The sequence below is a fragment of the Rhinopithecus bieti genome, unplaced genomic scaffold, assembly GCF_001698545.2.
Source record: "Rhinopithecus bieti isolate Rb0 unplaced genomic scaffold, ASM169854v2 scaffold_5150, whole genome shotgun sequence".
In the NCBI taxonomy this organism is placed as follows: Eukaryota; Metazoa; Chordata; class Mammalia; order Primates; family Cercopithecidae; genus Rhinopithecus; species Rhinopithecus bieti.
Genome location: NW_016804706.1, coordinates 887,348 through 900,392, shown reverse-complemented (window position 1 = coordinate 900,392; position 13,045 = coordinate 887,348). Strand labels below are relative to the sequence as shown.

The window sequence follows — 13,045 nt, the reverse complement described above, 5'->3', positions numbered from 1 at the left end:
AAAAAAAAAAAAAAAAAAAAAAGAAAGGAAAAAATGGAGGAAGGGAGGGAAAGAAGGAGGAATGGAAGGAAAAGTGAAAGAAGAAAAGAAGGAGGGGGAAGGGGAAGGAAAGGGGAGTGAGAAGGAGGGAGGGTGAGAGGTTGAATGGAAATAGAGAAGAAAAAGAGGGAGGGAGAGACAGAAGGAAGGAGAAAGGGAAGGAACAAAGGAGAGAAGACACTAAAATAAAGAAAAGAATAGGTGTTGAGAAACTAGAAATCCTATGTATGGCTAATATTATCAAAATAGCAGAAAATAAAACAGGTGTAGTTAACCTCTATAGAATAATAGACATATAAGGGGGCTTCATGAGTTATCCGTTGCTGTGTAACAAACTACCCCGAAATTTAGTGACTTAAAGCCACGAACATTGGCAAACTCAAAAGCATAGTACAAATACCAGCAAAATGGTGCCAATGCAGATAGAAGAAGTTGAATAAACAAAAGGATTTTACAAATTGGAATAAGTAAGAGGACACGGGTGTGCAGATGAAAATGATTTTGTAGTCCAGATACTCCAAAAAGCAAGTTCCATCATGGGATTAAAGTTACAGCATTTTATAGGGGACACACCTGTCAGAAGATATAGTGAGGGAGACAGGTTACCCTGAGAAAGGCAACAGAGCAAGATTCGAGTGTGACCCCCCCGTGATGGACAGAAGGAGAGAAGGTTTACTGGACATGTCCTAGACCACAGGCAATCTAAGGAGAGTTAAGCAAGGCCATAGAGGAGTCCTCGAGGTACAGTTGGTCATCAGAGGACTCCCCTGTCTCCCAGGAATGTCCTGCCTTAGTGTCACTGGCATGACCCATCACTGGTTGGGAACTGCCCATGGGAAGCAGGGTCTCAGCACCAATGCTACTGAGGGTGTCAGAGCACAGGAGCAGGGCCTTGGGAGATTACCCAGGAGTGTGACTCAAACCTTTTGCCCTGACGGGTCTGGGCCCTTTGAAATCAAGTTGTCTCTGGCTGAATTGCTGGATGATTCTGCTCACACTTGCAATGCGTCAAGGGGAACCAGAAGGCCCCAGGTGGATATGTGGTTTCCGCACACACTTCTGCCCTCATTGTGTGAAAGTAGCCATGCCTCCTCCTGGGGATGAGGATGTATTACCTGGACCTGGAGAGGAGGAGAATCCTCTTTTCACCAGGTGGTCTCTGGGCACACACTGTCCAAACTTCTCTGGTGACAACTGTCATGTGTAGTTCAGTGGGCTGTTTTTTGTTGCCTTTTAAAGGTACCCTCCTTGGAAATCAGGACCTCATACCCTGTTCAAAGATAAAACATGCAAAATACCCCATAAGGTGAATCTAAGGGATTGGACATGGAGCCAAACCTGCTTCTGCCTTTTGATTTCTGGACACACATGTTCTTCCAATTGAGAACACAGCACCATAGAGACGTCTCTGATTCAAAGAATGCACCATGTCTTGAAAGATGGCACCCACCCCTCAGAGTGCTTCCTCCAGGCTGGCACTGACCTGTGCCTGTAGAAGACCTGTCCAGCATTCCTTGTGGCTGGCAGCCTCTGGGTGGTGCAGATGGTGATAGGATTAGTGGAACCCACAGACATGTAAACACTAAAACTTTCCCTGCCACGTGGGTCTTTCAGGCAGATAATGGGCTAGGAGCAGCGCCTGGCCTGCAGACCAAGAATGTCAACAGCACCTGGAGAGTGGTGCTTGCTGAGTGTCTGAGAGCAGGACATGAAAACACCCATGGACTAGGAGCCTACCCCTGTGAAGATGAACCTCTGGCCCTGGTGGTAGGTGTGCCCACTGGGCCGTCTTGTGGAACATGGTCTTGGTGGGGCTTCACCATGCCCAATTCGCTTAGTCTCGTTATTCCATCCTCTACATGTTCTAGGGCAACTAAGACATGTCTACCTTGTTGAGATTCGGGAATCATTTTTTCTAGATTCACCCCAGCAGTGGGTTTACCCCCACTTATCAAAGTTCTGGGGTGTCTGATAAACCCATGCCCTGAGATAGTGCCTCCAAGCCAAAGGATTTTCATTCATCCAGCCTGACATTCTGACCCCTGATACAACACCCTCAAATTTCAGTCCCAGAAGTGTTTCCTGTGCTCCTATGTGGACATGCCGGCTTGTTCCTGCAAAACTCCTGAGTGGGATTCCCAATGCATCATAGGGATGAGTCTTCTGCAGCAACTTTCTGCATAGGAAGTGGGAACCATTACTAGAGAAGGTGCATGCACAGAGGATCCTGGCAGCGCCAATTGGATGATCTTGTTCTAGTTTGCAGAATCTCAGGTTTCTCTACCATGGCCCTGACTTTCCTATAACAGACCTGCATTGGCTGAGTGTCAACACCTCTGGAGCAGTGTGGCCCCCATCGTGATTTCTTCAGCTACCATTCCATGGTATGTATTCTTTCGCTGCAGGAGAGAAAGGCTCCTCCATGAGACATTGCAGAGGCTCTCACACGTAGCCAGTGACAGCTGTGAACAATTTTCAAGTTCTCAGTATCCTTTTATAGGGCATCAACACAGCTGGGAAATAAGCAGCCAACTCCACTGTCTTTGTAGGTTTCCCCCCAATTCTGTCATTATCGTGCAGGGCCTTTTATCACCCTACCTGCCATAGCTTCTTTTAACCAGGACATCTCAGATTAGCACTGGTGAGACCCATAGCAGCTCACCTGCACCTTGTGCTACAGACTGTGTCCCCCTACTAACCCAGATGGCATCCTCTTGGCCTGCCAGGCAGTGGGAAAGCTTATTTCAAATTCTTGTTTTTGCCCATTATCACCCTTGATGCCACTTGCGTTAGCTATGGTCTCCTGAGGAGGAGACCCTAATACAGTATTAAATGTGCAAGGACTTATTAAGGGAAATGCTTGTGAGAGAAATTCAGGAGAGAGACTGAAAACACTGAGAAAGCCATCAGACCACAATGCAACTCTGAGCCCCAGTGAAGGAGAGAGGGCAGGAAGGTCAGCTGGAAGCATTCTAGACCCTGTGCAGGCTAAGGGAAGTTTGGTAAAGGTGGCAGGGAGCCCTGGAGCCTCAGTCAGCCTTCAGGGTAGAAATATTCCTGCCTTAGTTTCCCTGCTTTCCTCAATCAGGGAAAAGCCAAGGCAGTTGTGGTCTCAGAGCAAACGTGACAATAGATTTCAGGCCGTGACAACCAGGGCATCATCAATTATTCTTCCTCTACCTGAGGGCCTGGGATGTACATCCTCATGACTGCCACAATGATGCACTGGAGTAAGAGGAAAAGGGATGATGATAGAGGGAAAAAAGATATTAATTGATGAACTAACACCTTTAAGTAGATGAGAAGAGATGATGTTCAGGGCACCAGCAGAGGATCTGGCTCGGTCTGGGAGCAGGATGGTTAACACACAGCAATCCCCATGTGGAAAATCCCTGACATGCGGTGCAGCTGCAAATGCATGAGCAGACAGTGGTGGAATCTGTGAAAGTTGTCTTCTAATGTGTTCAGTTTTCTCAGTGAAGTAGGAAGCAAGGTCATCAGCTGAAGTAAGAATGGGGAAGGAGGGTTGGATGTGTGAGCACAGAGAGAAGGTGTGTAAGAGTCACCCAGACCCAGAGCGGGCTGAGGGTGAGCCATGCAGGGTGAGAGTGATTGCTGGCCATGGTGGGGGTTCCCCATGAGGTTTGGGTCGTGAAGGTACAGAGAGCAGTCAGTGTGCTGCTCTCCTGCAGCTCATAGGGGCAGGTGTAGTGTAGGCAGAGGTGGAAGCCACCAGCTGTGTAGTTTTGCTAAACAAGTGTGAATGCAAGGGAGAGCCAAGGGAGGGATGGAAATTATTTACTACAGACTTCAAAATGGGTGGGGAGGTGAATCCAAGCACTGAGGGAGAGGGAGGATATGGCAGAATCACTGGACTTGGAATCTCAAGGGGGTGAAGAGATTGTTAGAATCAATGTACTACAGAATGGACTCCACACCTGGAAAGCAGGCACATAAGCAATGAATGTTTCACTGATATTACATCACAGTATATGATAAAATAATAGTGTCAGTGTCCTCAGAGCCTGTGACTACCCTGCAAGGGATGAGTGGAAAGATGGTCAGAGAGTGGAAAGTGTGAAATTGAGAGTGTGGAAGGGCTGGGCTTCTTTGCCATAAGGAGGCCTAGGGGATAAGAAGGGCATGAGATTCAGGCAGAGAGAGGCCATGGTTATGAAGGAAAGGAGTTCCAGGATGGAGAGGCCAGGGAGCACGGACATCTTCTCTGCTGTATAGGTGTCTATTGCTGCCATAAAAGTTACCACAGACCAAGCAGCTTTAAACAGCACCTAATTATCATGCCACAGTCCTGTGGGCTGCAAGTCCACACAGTCTCACGGGGCTAAGATCATGGTATGGGCAGGTCTGTGTTCCTTCCTGGAGATTCTAGGGAAGAATCCACATCCAAGCTCATTCAGGTTCTTGTCTGCATTCACCTCCTTGCGGATAGAACAGAGCTTCCCACTTTCTTGTTGGGAGCCACCCTTAGCTCCTAGAGACTTCTCTCTGGTACTCACATATGGTGCCTAAAGCACATCCAATCCTCCTGCTTGGAACCTCTGATCTCCCCTTTGCTGTGCCACCTCTGCCTTCCTCCTCTGCAGCATCTGACTCCATCCAGAGCAGATTCTCTACTTTTAATGGCTCATGTGATTTGATTGGGCCACACACAGAGTCCAGGATAATCTCCCTATTTTAAAGTCCTTTATCTTCGTTACATGAGTAATGACACTTTTGCCATGTAATGCAACCTGTTCACAGTTCCAAGGACTTAGACTGGACCTCTTTGGGGACTAGTACTCAACCCACCACATCTGCATATGTCGAAGTCACAAATAATTAAGGAGACAGCCCTGCTGAAGAGGGTGATGGTGATCCAGGAGCTACAAGAGTCAGGATTGACAGGAACGGCCTGGGGCCCACAGGGAATGACCACAATGAGGGGAATGGGGCCCTAGTCTGATGACAGCTTAGGGGTTTTAGGGAGGAGGGAGGCAGAAAGGTCTCAGAACCAGTGAGGAGCAAGGACCCCACCTCAGCTCTGAACCCAGGGGTACAAGTTCCTGGGAAACTCTCCCATACGGATGAACTTCAGAGGGGGTCACATCCTCAGGAAGACCTGGTTCCTGCTAGAGCTTCAAGGTGACGGAACATCCTGAGAAAGAATAAGGAGGTTTTGCTGATCATGGAATGTGGATTCCATGGGGTGCAGTGGAAAGATTTCTGGAGTTAGGTGGGGGCTCTCTCGGTGCTGTTGTCTTCACCTCCTTCTGCCCTTCTCGTCCCTAGCACTCTAGGACTTAGAAATATGCTGCTCTGAAAACCCCAAGGCAAACATAGAAGAGTAGAACAGCTCCAGGGGCAGTGGGAAGATGAAGTCACCCCCACATGTTGATGGACACCAAGGGTGGGGGTGGAGGATGTAAAGGGCATGAGCACAGGAGCAGGTGGGGAATCCTCTAAATCCCACCCTGCACCAACCTCACCCCTGCAGCTCCTGGCCTAGTTACAGCTCTCAGCTCTCAGCTCCTTCCCAACCATACCCAAGCCCAGACCTCAGGGGTCCTGCTCCCTACCCCCTCCAGAGCAGCACAGTGACAGAGTCCTTGAACAGGAATTCCCCCTCATCTAACAGTTAATTGTTTCTTAGTGGGGAAGGGCAGCCAGTCCTTTCTTTCCAGTGACCCCATATCCTTATTCAAGGCATCCAGTTACACTCCCTGAGCCAGGGAACTCTATTTGCCCCTGCTATGCCCAAGGCAAGGGGCTCTCTGGGCTTCTCAGTACAGGGGTCTTAAGCTAATGGGCTAGAAAAAGAGAAAGGGAGGTAGAATTCCTTATTTACAGCCAGACCCTGCAACACAGGTCCCAAGGGCCTCAGCCCCCTGTCCTGGCTGATGCTCCCTTCACCACTCCCCCACACCAGGGCCATGGGCCCCCCACACAGCTGAGCTAGACCAGGCTGAGGAGTTGCTGGAGCAACAGGTGGAGTTGGACCAGGCCCTGGTGGAAGGGGAGGAGGGGGTCAGGGGCCCAGGCCCTGGTGCTCAAGGTCTAGAAGCTGAAGGAACAGATGAGGAGGCACCAAGAGAGCCTGGGAGGAGACACTCAAGCTTCCCACCAGTGCCCACAGCAACCTCCATCCCTGGAAATACTGTGTACCGTCCCCTGGAACCCTGGGATCAGAAACATCCCAGTCTCTTTCAGGCCAGATAAAGCAGAAGAGACCCCCACAAAGGGCCGGCAATTGGCAGGTAGTAGGGGAGTCTGCGGTCTTAGTCCCATCCTCCTTTGATATCACAGCAGGGCACCCAGGCCTTACAGGAATTTACCCTGGATCATGCCCTAAAATAACCTCACCCCAAATACAATACAACGAGAAAGCACCCACACATAATGCAGATGCACTTGTGTTTCATTTTTAGTTAAGTTAAAAATTCTGACAATCAGGAATGGGGTTCAGGAGTGGTGCTGATGCAGAAGAGGGAAGCTGTGGAGTGGGGGTAGAGGCTGTCAGGGGTGGGGGCAGCAGGGTCTCCTTCACACCTACCCTGCTGTCCTCTCCTGAAGGGCAGATGGTCACATTCCAGAATGAGCGAGTCCTCTACCACGTCTGTTCAGCTGAGGAGGAGACATGGCACAGTGAGAATAAGGCACGAAAAGGACAAAGCAAGGCGGGAACACACAGCTCACATGCAGACGCTAGTGTACTGAGTGGGTTCAGAGGACGGACTTGGGGATGGGAGAAGAGAAGTAATATGATGAAAGAAGACAGAGATTCCACATAGAGGCCAGGAAAACATCCTAACACAGTATTAAAAACCAGGGGCATGAACCAGTCAAGTGTCCATTATGCATCAGGTGCACATGACCTACATGATGGGATTGAAGACAAACACACTAAGGAACAGGGAGGACCTAAGGGTTTCATGAGATCAACACTTACTGTGGAGGAGACAGCTGTCTCATCAGACAGCTCACTATCACTGACCTCAAAGCGATACTGCCCATCACTGAGCATCCTGGCATCATTCTCATCCGACACAAACATGATGGCCAAGCGCTGTTCCAAACCAGCCTGCTCTAGTCACCTGGAAGGAGACAGATGGTAGAACTAGAAGACCTCAAAGTAGGAAGACACCCAGAGGGAGGGATGAGGATGTGAAGTATGAAAAGATACAGAAAATAAGTGGGTGGGAGAGTGGGTGTCCCTCTGCATGTGGAGCTCACCTGATGCAGGTAGGACTCAGAATCTTCAGGCATGTCATAGGTAAAGGCAGTTTTCACCTGCTCCATGTCCATGACTTGGCCAAATAGGTTGGTAGCCAAAGAATTAGTCTTTAAAAATCTTCTGAGGTCATTCTCAGATGAATGCAGAACAACAAAAACTGTTATTCATCTGAGGTGCATTCTCCTTCTCAGGTTCAGAAACGAACCACATGTAAGAGAAACCAAAGGCTGTAATTCTCATGGCACCCAGAAAACTGGACTAGGGACCTGGAGAGCAGTGTGCTTATTATTCCTCCACCAGTCATGTGCTGTGTGACCACAGGAGAAGCTCTCTACTCATAGGGCCTCTTTGATTCATCTGGAATCATGGACAAACACCTCCATTCTATCAACCTTACTGAAATGCAGGGAGGACCAAGTGATCAATGCAGAGGAAAAAAGCAAAGTGATGACGTTTACTCCTAGACAAGACTCTTTAGGAAAATGTACCTTAAAAGTATGAGAAAACATAGTATCTGCCATCCCCTGCCAAAAAACCTTTTTAGTAATTATGATTGTCCATCATCTTTCTATAATAAGGGCAAAACTATTTCACTCAATGTCTCAAATAAATTAAATATAGTTTGTGATTCTATGTCAGCTTATCTCCACAACTTTTGCTCTGTGTGAAACTGAAAAGAAATGGGGACACATCCTTGTTTTTGTGGTGGCCAGGAAACCTACCAAGGCTTGGAAATGACCCTGTATCATCCATTTTCCATTGACTCACTCTATGTTTTGGAGTCCTAGGTAATTCATATTCTTAAATAAATCACATGTTGATACATAGGACAGAGTAGGAAAGGTAATATTTCTCTTTTCATTTGCTAGGGCTGCCATAACTGAGTACCACAGGCTGGGTGAGTAAAATAATAAATATTTGTTGTCTCACAGTTCTGGAGGCTACAGGTACAAGGTCAAGGTGCTGCAGGGTTGCTTTTATCGGAGGCCTCTCTCCTTGGCTTGTAGATAGTCACCCCTGTCTTCTCAACACAGGACTTCAACATATGAATTTTGGTTGGGGAGGGACACAATTCATCTCATAACAGAGTGGATCATCCTTGGTAGTGGGTATTCGAAAAAAAATAAAAGAGAGAGAGAGAGTACATCCCCTTAGCTTAGTGCTTCATCTTGGTTTTCTGAAATTTTGGTCTTACCATAAGAACAAAAACGGACAAGAACCAAAGTTTAGTTTTTCCCGGAAGGTGAACCCTCCCTAAGTCCGGGTAATCCCAGACACCAAGAAGAGGTGTATGCAGTTCTCCAAAGTCTTACTTTTCCAGGAATTCTGTTTCTGCCTTTTAACTGGGAAGAAGATTCTCTCAGGAGAGCCACCTCCTCTGATGCTGTATGGGCTTCACTCTGCTGGGAAGATAAAAGTTGATCTTAATAAAAAGAAAATATTTGCCAAATTTTTATCATGCTCATAATTTTTTGTACCATTTAAAATATCCCATATTGTGTTTTTATTTTTAAAGTAACACATAACATTTGCATATGTTTATGGGGCACATGTGATCATTTGATACATGCACAGAATGTGGAGTAGTCAAGTCAGGGTGTTTGGGGAATCCATCGCCTCAAGCATTTATCTTTTCTTTGTGTTGGGAACATTTAAAATCTACTCTTCTAGCTATTTGAAATACACATTTTTGTTAGCTTTAGTTGGCCTACTGTGCTTTAGAACATTAGAACTTTTTTTTTGTATATAACTGAATGTTTGTACCCATTAATCTACCTCTCTACATCTTCCCACCCCTACGTTCTTCCCAGCCTCTGGTAACTGTCATTCTACTCTCTACCTCCATGAGATTAACGTTTTTACCTCACGCATGAGTGACAACATGTGATATTTGTCTTTCCTTGCCTGGCTTATTTCACCTAACATGACCTCTGGTTTTATTCATGTTGCTGCAACTGACAGGATTTCATTCTTTTTTAAATGACTAAATTGCATTCCATTGTGTATATACTACAGTTACTTTGTTCATTCACCCATTGATAAATTTACCCATTGATTTCATATCTTTGCAATTGTGAATAGTGCTTCAATAAACATGGGTGTGCAGGTACTCTTTTCATATATTGATTTCATTTCCTTTGGATAAATACCTAGAAGTAGAATTGTTGCATCAGATAGTAGTTCCATTAATAGTTTCAGTTTTTTGAGAAATCACTGTACTGTTTCCCATAATGGCTGCACTAATTTACATACCACCAACTGTGTATAACAGTTCCCCTTTCTCCACATGCTCACCAGCATCTATTATTTTTTATTTTTTAACAATAGCAATTCTAACTAGGATAAGATATGTCTCATTGTAGTTTGATTTGCATTTTCCTGGTATTTAGTGATGTTGGACGTTTTTCACACACCTGTTGGCCACTTGTATGCCTCCTCTTGGGAAATGTCTATTCAGATCCTTTGTCCACTTTTTAATTGGATTATTTGTATTTTTTACTGCTAAGTTTTGAGTGCCTTGTACATTCTAGATATTAGTCTAGAATATGCTAATGGATGAATATACTAGTTGGATGAATACTTAGCAATTATTTTCTCTATTCAACAGGTTAGCTCTTCATTCTGTTGGATGTTTTCTTTGCTTTGCAGAAGTTTTTTGTTTAGTATAGTCCCATTTGTCTATTTTAACTTTTTTTGCCTGTGCTTTTGAGGTCTTAGCCATAAAAATCTTTACCTAGACCCATGTGCTGTAGTGTTTCCCATATGTTTTCTTCTAGTAGTTTTATAGCATTGGGTCTTACGTTTAAGTCTACAATCCCTTTTGAGTTGATTTTTGTATATGGTGAGAGACAGGGGTCTGGTGACATTCTTCTGCATCTGGTAGCATTTTCCCAGCACCATTTATTTAAGAGACTGTTCTTTCCCCAGTGTATATTCTTGGCTTTGTCAAAGGGACTCCTTTGAGAGTTCTCATTAAGAAGCAATGTTTAGTTTCACCAGTGCTTTTTCTGCATCTATTGAGATGATAAGATGGTTTATGTCCTTCATTCTGTTGATGTGGTATATCACATTTTTTATTCACATATGTCAAACAATCCTTGCATCTCTGACATAAAACTCACTTGATCATGGTGTATTGTTTTGATCTGCTGTTGGATTTGTTTGCTAATATTTTCAATTACTATTTTTTATTGCTAGTACTTAAATTTTTATTGTAAGCATTTTAAACTTGTAAAATTTACATATATACTGAAATGATCTGATCTGCATCAAATTCATCAATGAATTTTGACAAATACAGTCATATCACCCATGCCACTATCAAGATACACAAAGTTCTTTTTATTCTGCATTCAACCTAGCCTCCCTTTGCCCAGCAGCCATTGATCTGATGACTATCATGATAGAGTAGCTCTTCCTGTTTTAAAACTTCATACATATCCACTCATCCCATATGGCCTCCCTTGTATCTGGCTTTTTGCACTTGGTGTAATATCTATGTGGTCCACCCAGGTTGTTGCATGTATCAGTAGTTCATTCATTTTTATTGCTGGTAGTATTCCATTGTAAGATTGAATCACTTTTTTTGTACATTGTGGGTCTATTCTTCATTTTTTATTGTTACAAATAAAGAAACTATGGAAACACTGGTGCAGGGATTCTTGGACATAATCTTTATTTCTGTTGAGTAAATACCTAGGAGTGGAAATGCTAGCCATAGAGTACTAGCTTGTTTAACTGTATCAGATGATACAAAACTGATTTTCAGAGTGGCTGTTTCATATTCTTATAGGCAACGGATGAGACTGTTTCACATCCTTGCCAACATTTATATGTATTGATCATTGAAATTTCAGCCATTCTAATAAGCACTTAGTGGTTTCTCACCGTGGTTTTACTTTGCATTTTTCCCTGATGACTCTTGACCGTTTGTATACCTTTTTTGTGATGTTTCAGAAGATTTCTCTAAAGATTGTGGAAGGAGTTAAATAAACGTGATTTCTCTTTCTGTAAGTGCTAGACCTAAAGCGGAATTTCCAGAATCCATCCACACTTCCCAGTCTAACCCACCCAACCCCATATTTGCCCCCTGAAGTCCAGATTCCTTCATCCCTCTTTATATTCTATTCACTTAATTCTGCTTCCAGCTCACACTCCTCCAGAAAGTCTGTTACTGTGAAGGTCACTGACATGCTCAGTGTTATCATCTCTCCATCTGTCTGTACCTCTCCGTAGCTTTCCTCACACTCAATAATTATTTTCTTATTTTGTTCAGTTCCTGTGGATTCACTTCACAACTATTAATTTGAAGTAGTTCTAGCTGGAAGAAAGATTAGAGAATTATTAAAACATCTCTGTGAAGGCCTACCTGGGTTTGCCAATTGGTGACATTTTAATATTATTGTCTATATGTAGTATACATAGAAAAATAATAGAAATATACGTTGATAGCCTTGATTTTTCACAGCTCTGATATGCCTGTGTTTCAGTCACTACTGTACTGAGCAAATCAAGAATTGCAGGAGGATGTGACTTGAATTTAGTGTATTATATTTGTACTAAGTTTTAGGAAATCTCTTTGCTTGAAGTCTTTTAGACTTGTTGTTTTAGACCAGGTCTCACTCTGTCACCCAGGCTTGAGTGCAGTGGCACAAACACAGCTCACTGTACTTCAGCCTCCCAGGTTCAAGCGATCCACCCACCTCAGCCACCCAAGTTGCTGGAAGTATTGCTGTGCTCCACCACGCCGGGCTAATTTTTGTATTTTTTGTAGAGAGGGTTTTTGTCATGTTTCCCAGGCTGAACTCCTGAACTCAAGCAATCCACCCACTGTGACCTCCCAAAGTGCTAGGATTACAAGTGTACACCACCTTGCCTGGCTTTGCTTTAAGATTTCTTGTAAATTGTTTCTTGCTAATTTTATCATTCATTTGCTTGCTTTTTCAGTTAACGTGGTCTATGACATGAATTCGTGTTCATACAAATAGTTCATTTGCTTTCATTACTGGATAGTATTCCATGGGAGGAATATACTACAATTTATCTCTTTCCCTCTTCATTGATGTTTATCTCTGTTGTAGACCTCACTGCAATGAACATCCTGGGACATTGCCTCCTGCTCTCAGAGGGATCACTGCTCTTTTTCCACATGATGCTAACATGATGCAAAATTGTTCTCTGAAAGAAATAATCCAAATGCCTATCAATAGGGGGCTGGTTAAAAAGCACCACACTCAAAAGAAGCAATGTCTATTTTTTTAAAATCGCATATGTATACAATGGTGCCTCATGAAAATTTCAAATGAAGACGTAGCGAAGCTCTTGGTATTTCTTCATGTGATGGTCTTTGTGATACAATGTGAAGGGAAAAGGCAAGGTGCAGGAAAGCAGATGTAGTTTGCTAAAATTTGTGTGAAATGGGAGAAAGATTATATACATACACATTCAGATTGACTCGCATGTGCATAAAATGCCTTTGAAAGAATAAGTAAGAAACTGATACAAATGGCTGCCTGTCAAGATGCGGTATCATAAGAGAGAGACTTTTAACTTCTTGAGTTTTGAGCCAAGTCAAAACATAAAATAGAAGATAATTCCAAGGCAGACAAAACAAACAAAATCAAATCCTTCGACATAAAAAACTTAAAAGAAAAGCCTGATGAAATTAATTCTCTTAATTCCCTTAATTAAAAAAAAATTGTCTAAAATTATATCACTCCTTAAACAAGGATGTTTCCTGCCGTTTTAATTCAGTATGTTGTTTTCTTTTTCATT

The 13,045-nt window shown here is 43.9% G+C and overlaps 1 protein-coding gene across 6 annotated transcripts in view; it reads left to right on the top strand.

Moving 5' to 3' along the window:
- LOC108528438 (uncharacterized) overlaps window positions 1-13,045 on the top strand; it is a 113,610-nt gene that overhangs the window by 84,627 nt on the left and 15,938 nt on the right. Inside the window, exons 8-9 of one of the 6 annotated variants that reach the window (XR_001885153.1) lie at window positions 1,654-1,806; window positions 2,107-2,280. The exons of 4 other annotated variants lie outside the window; for them this stretch is intronic. Coding sequence is in view for 1 of the 2 variants with exons in the window: in XM_017870235.1 (XP_017725724.1) it covers window positions 1,654-1,669 (16 nt within the window). In the remaining variant the exon portion in view is untranslated. Of the gene's footprint in view, window positions 1-1,653; window positions 2,281-13,045 lie in introns of those variants that run through there. One more of the 6 variants, XM_017870235.1, reaches the window with a different exon arrangement.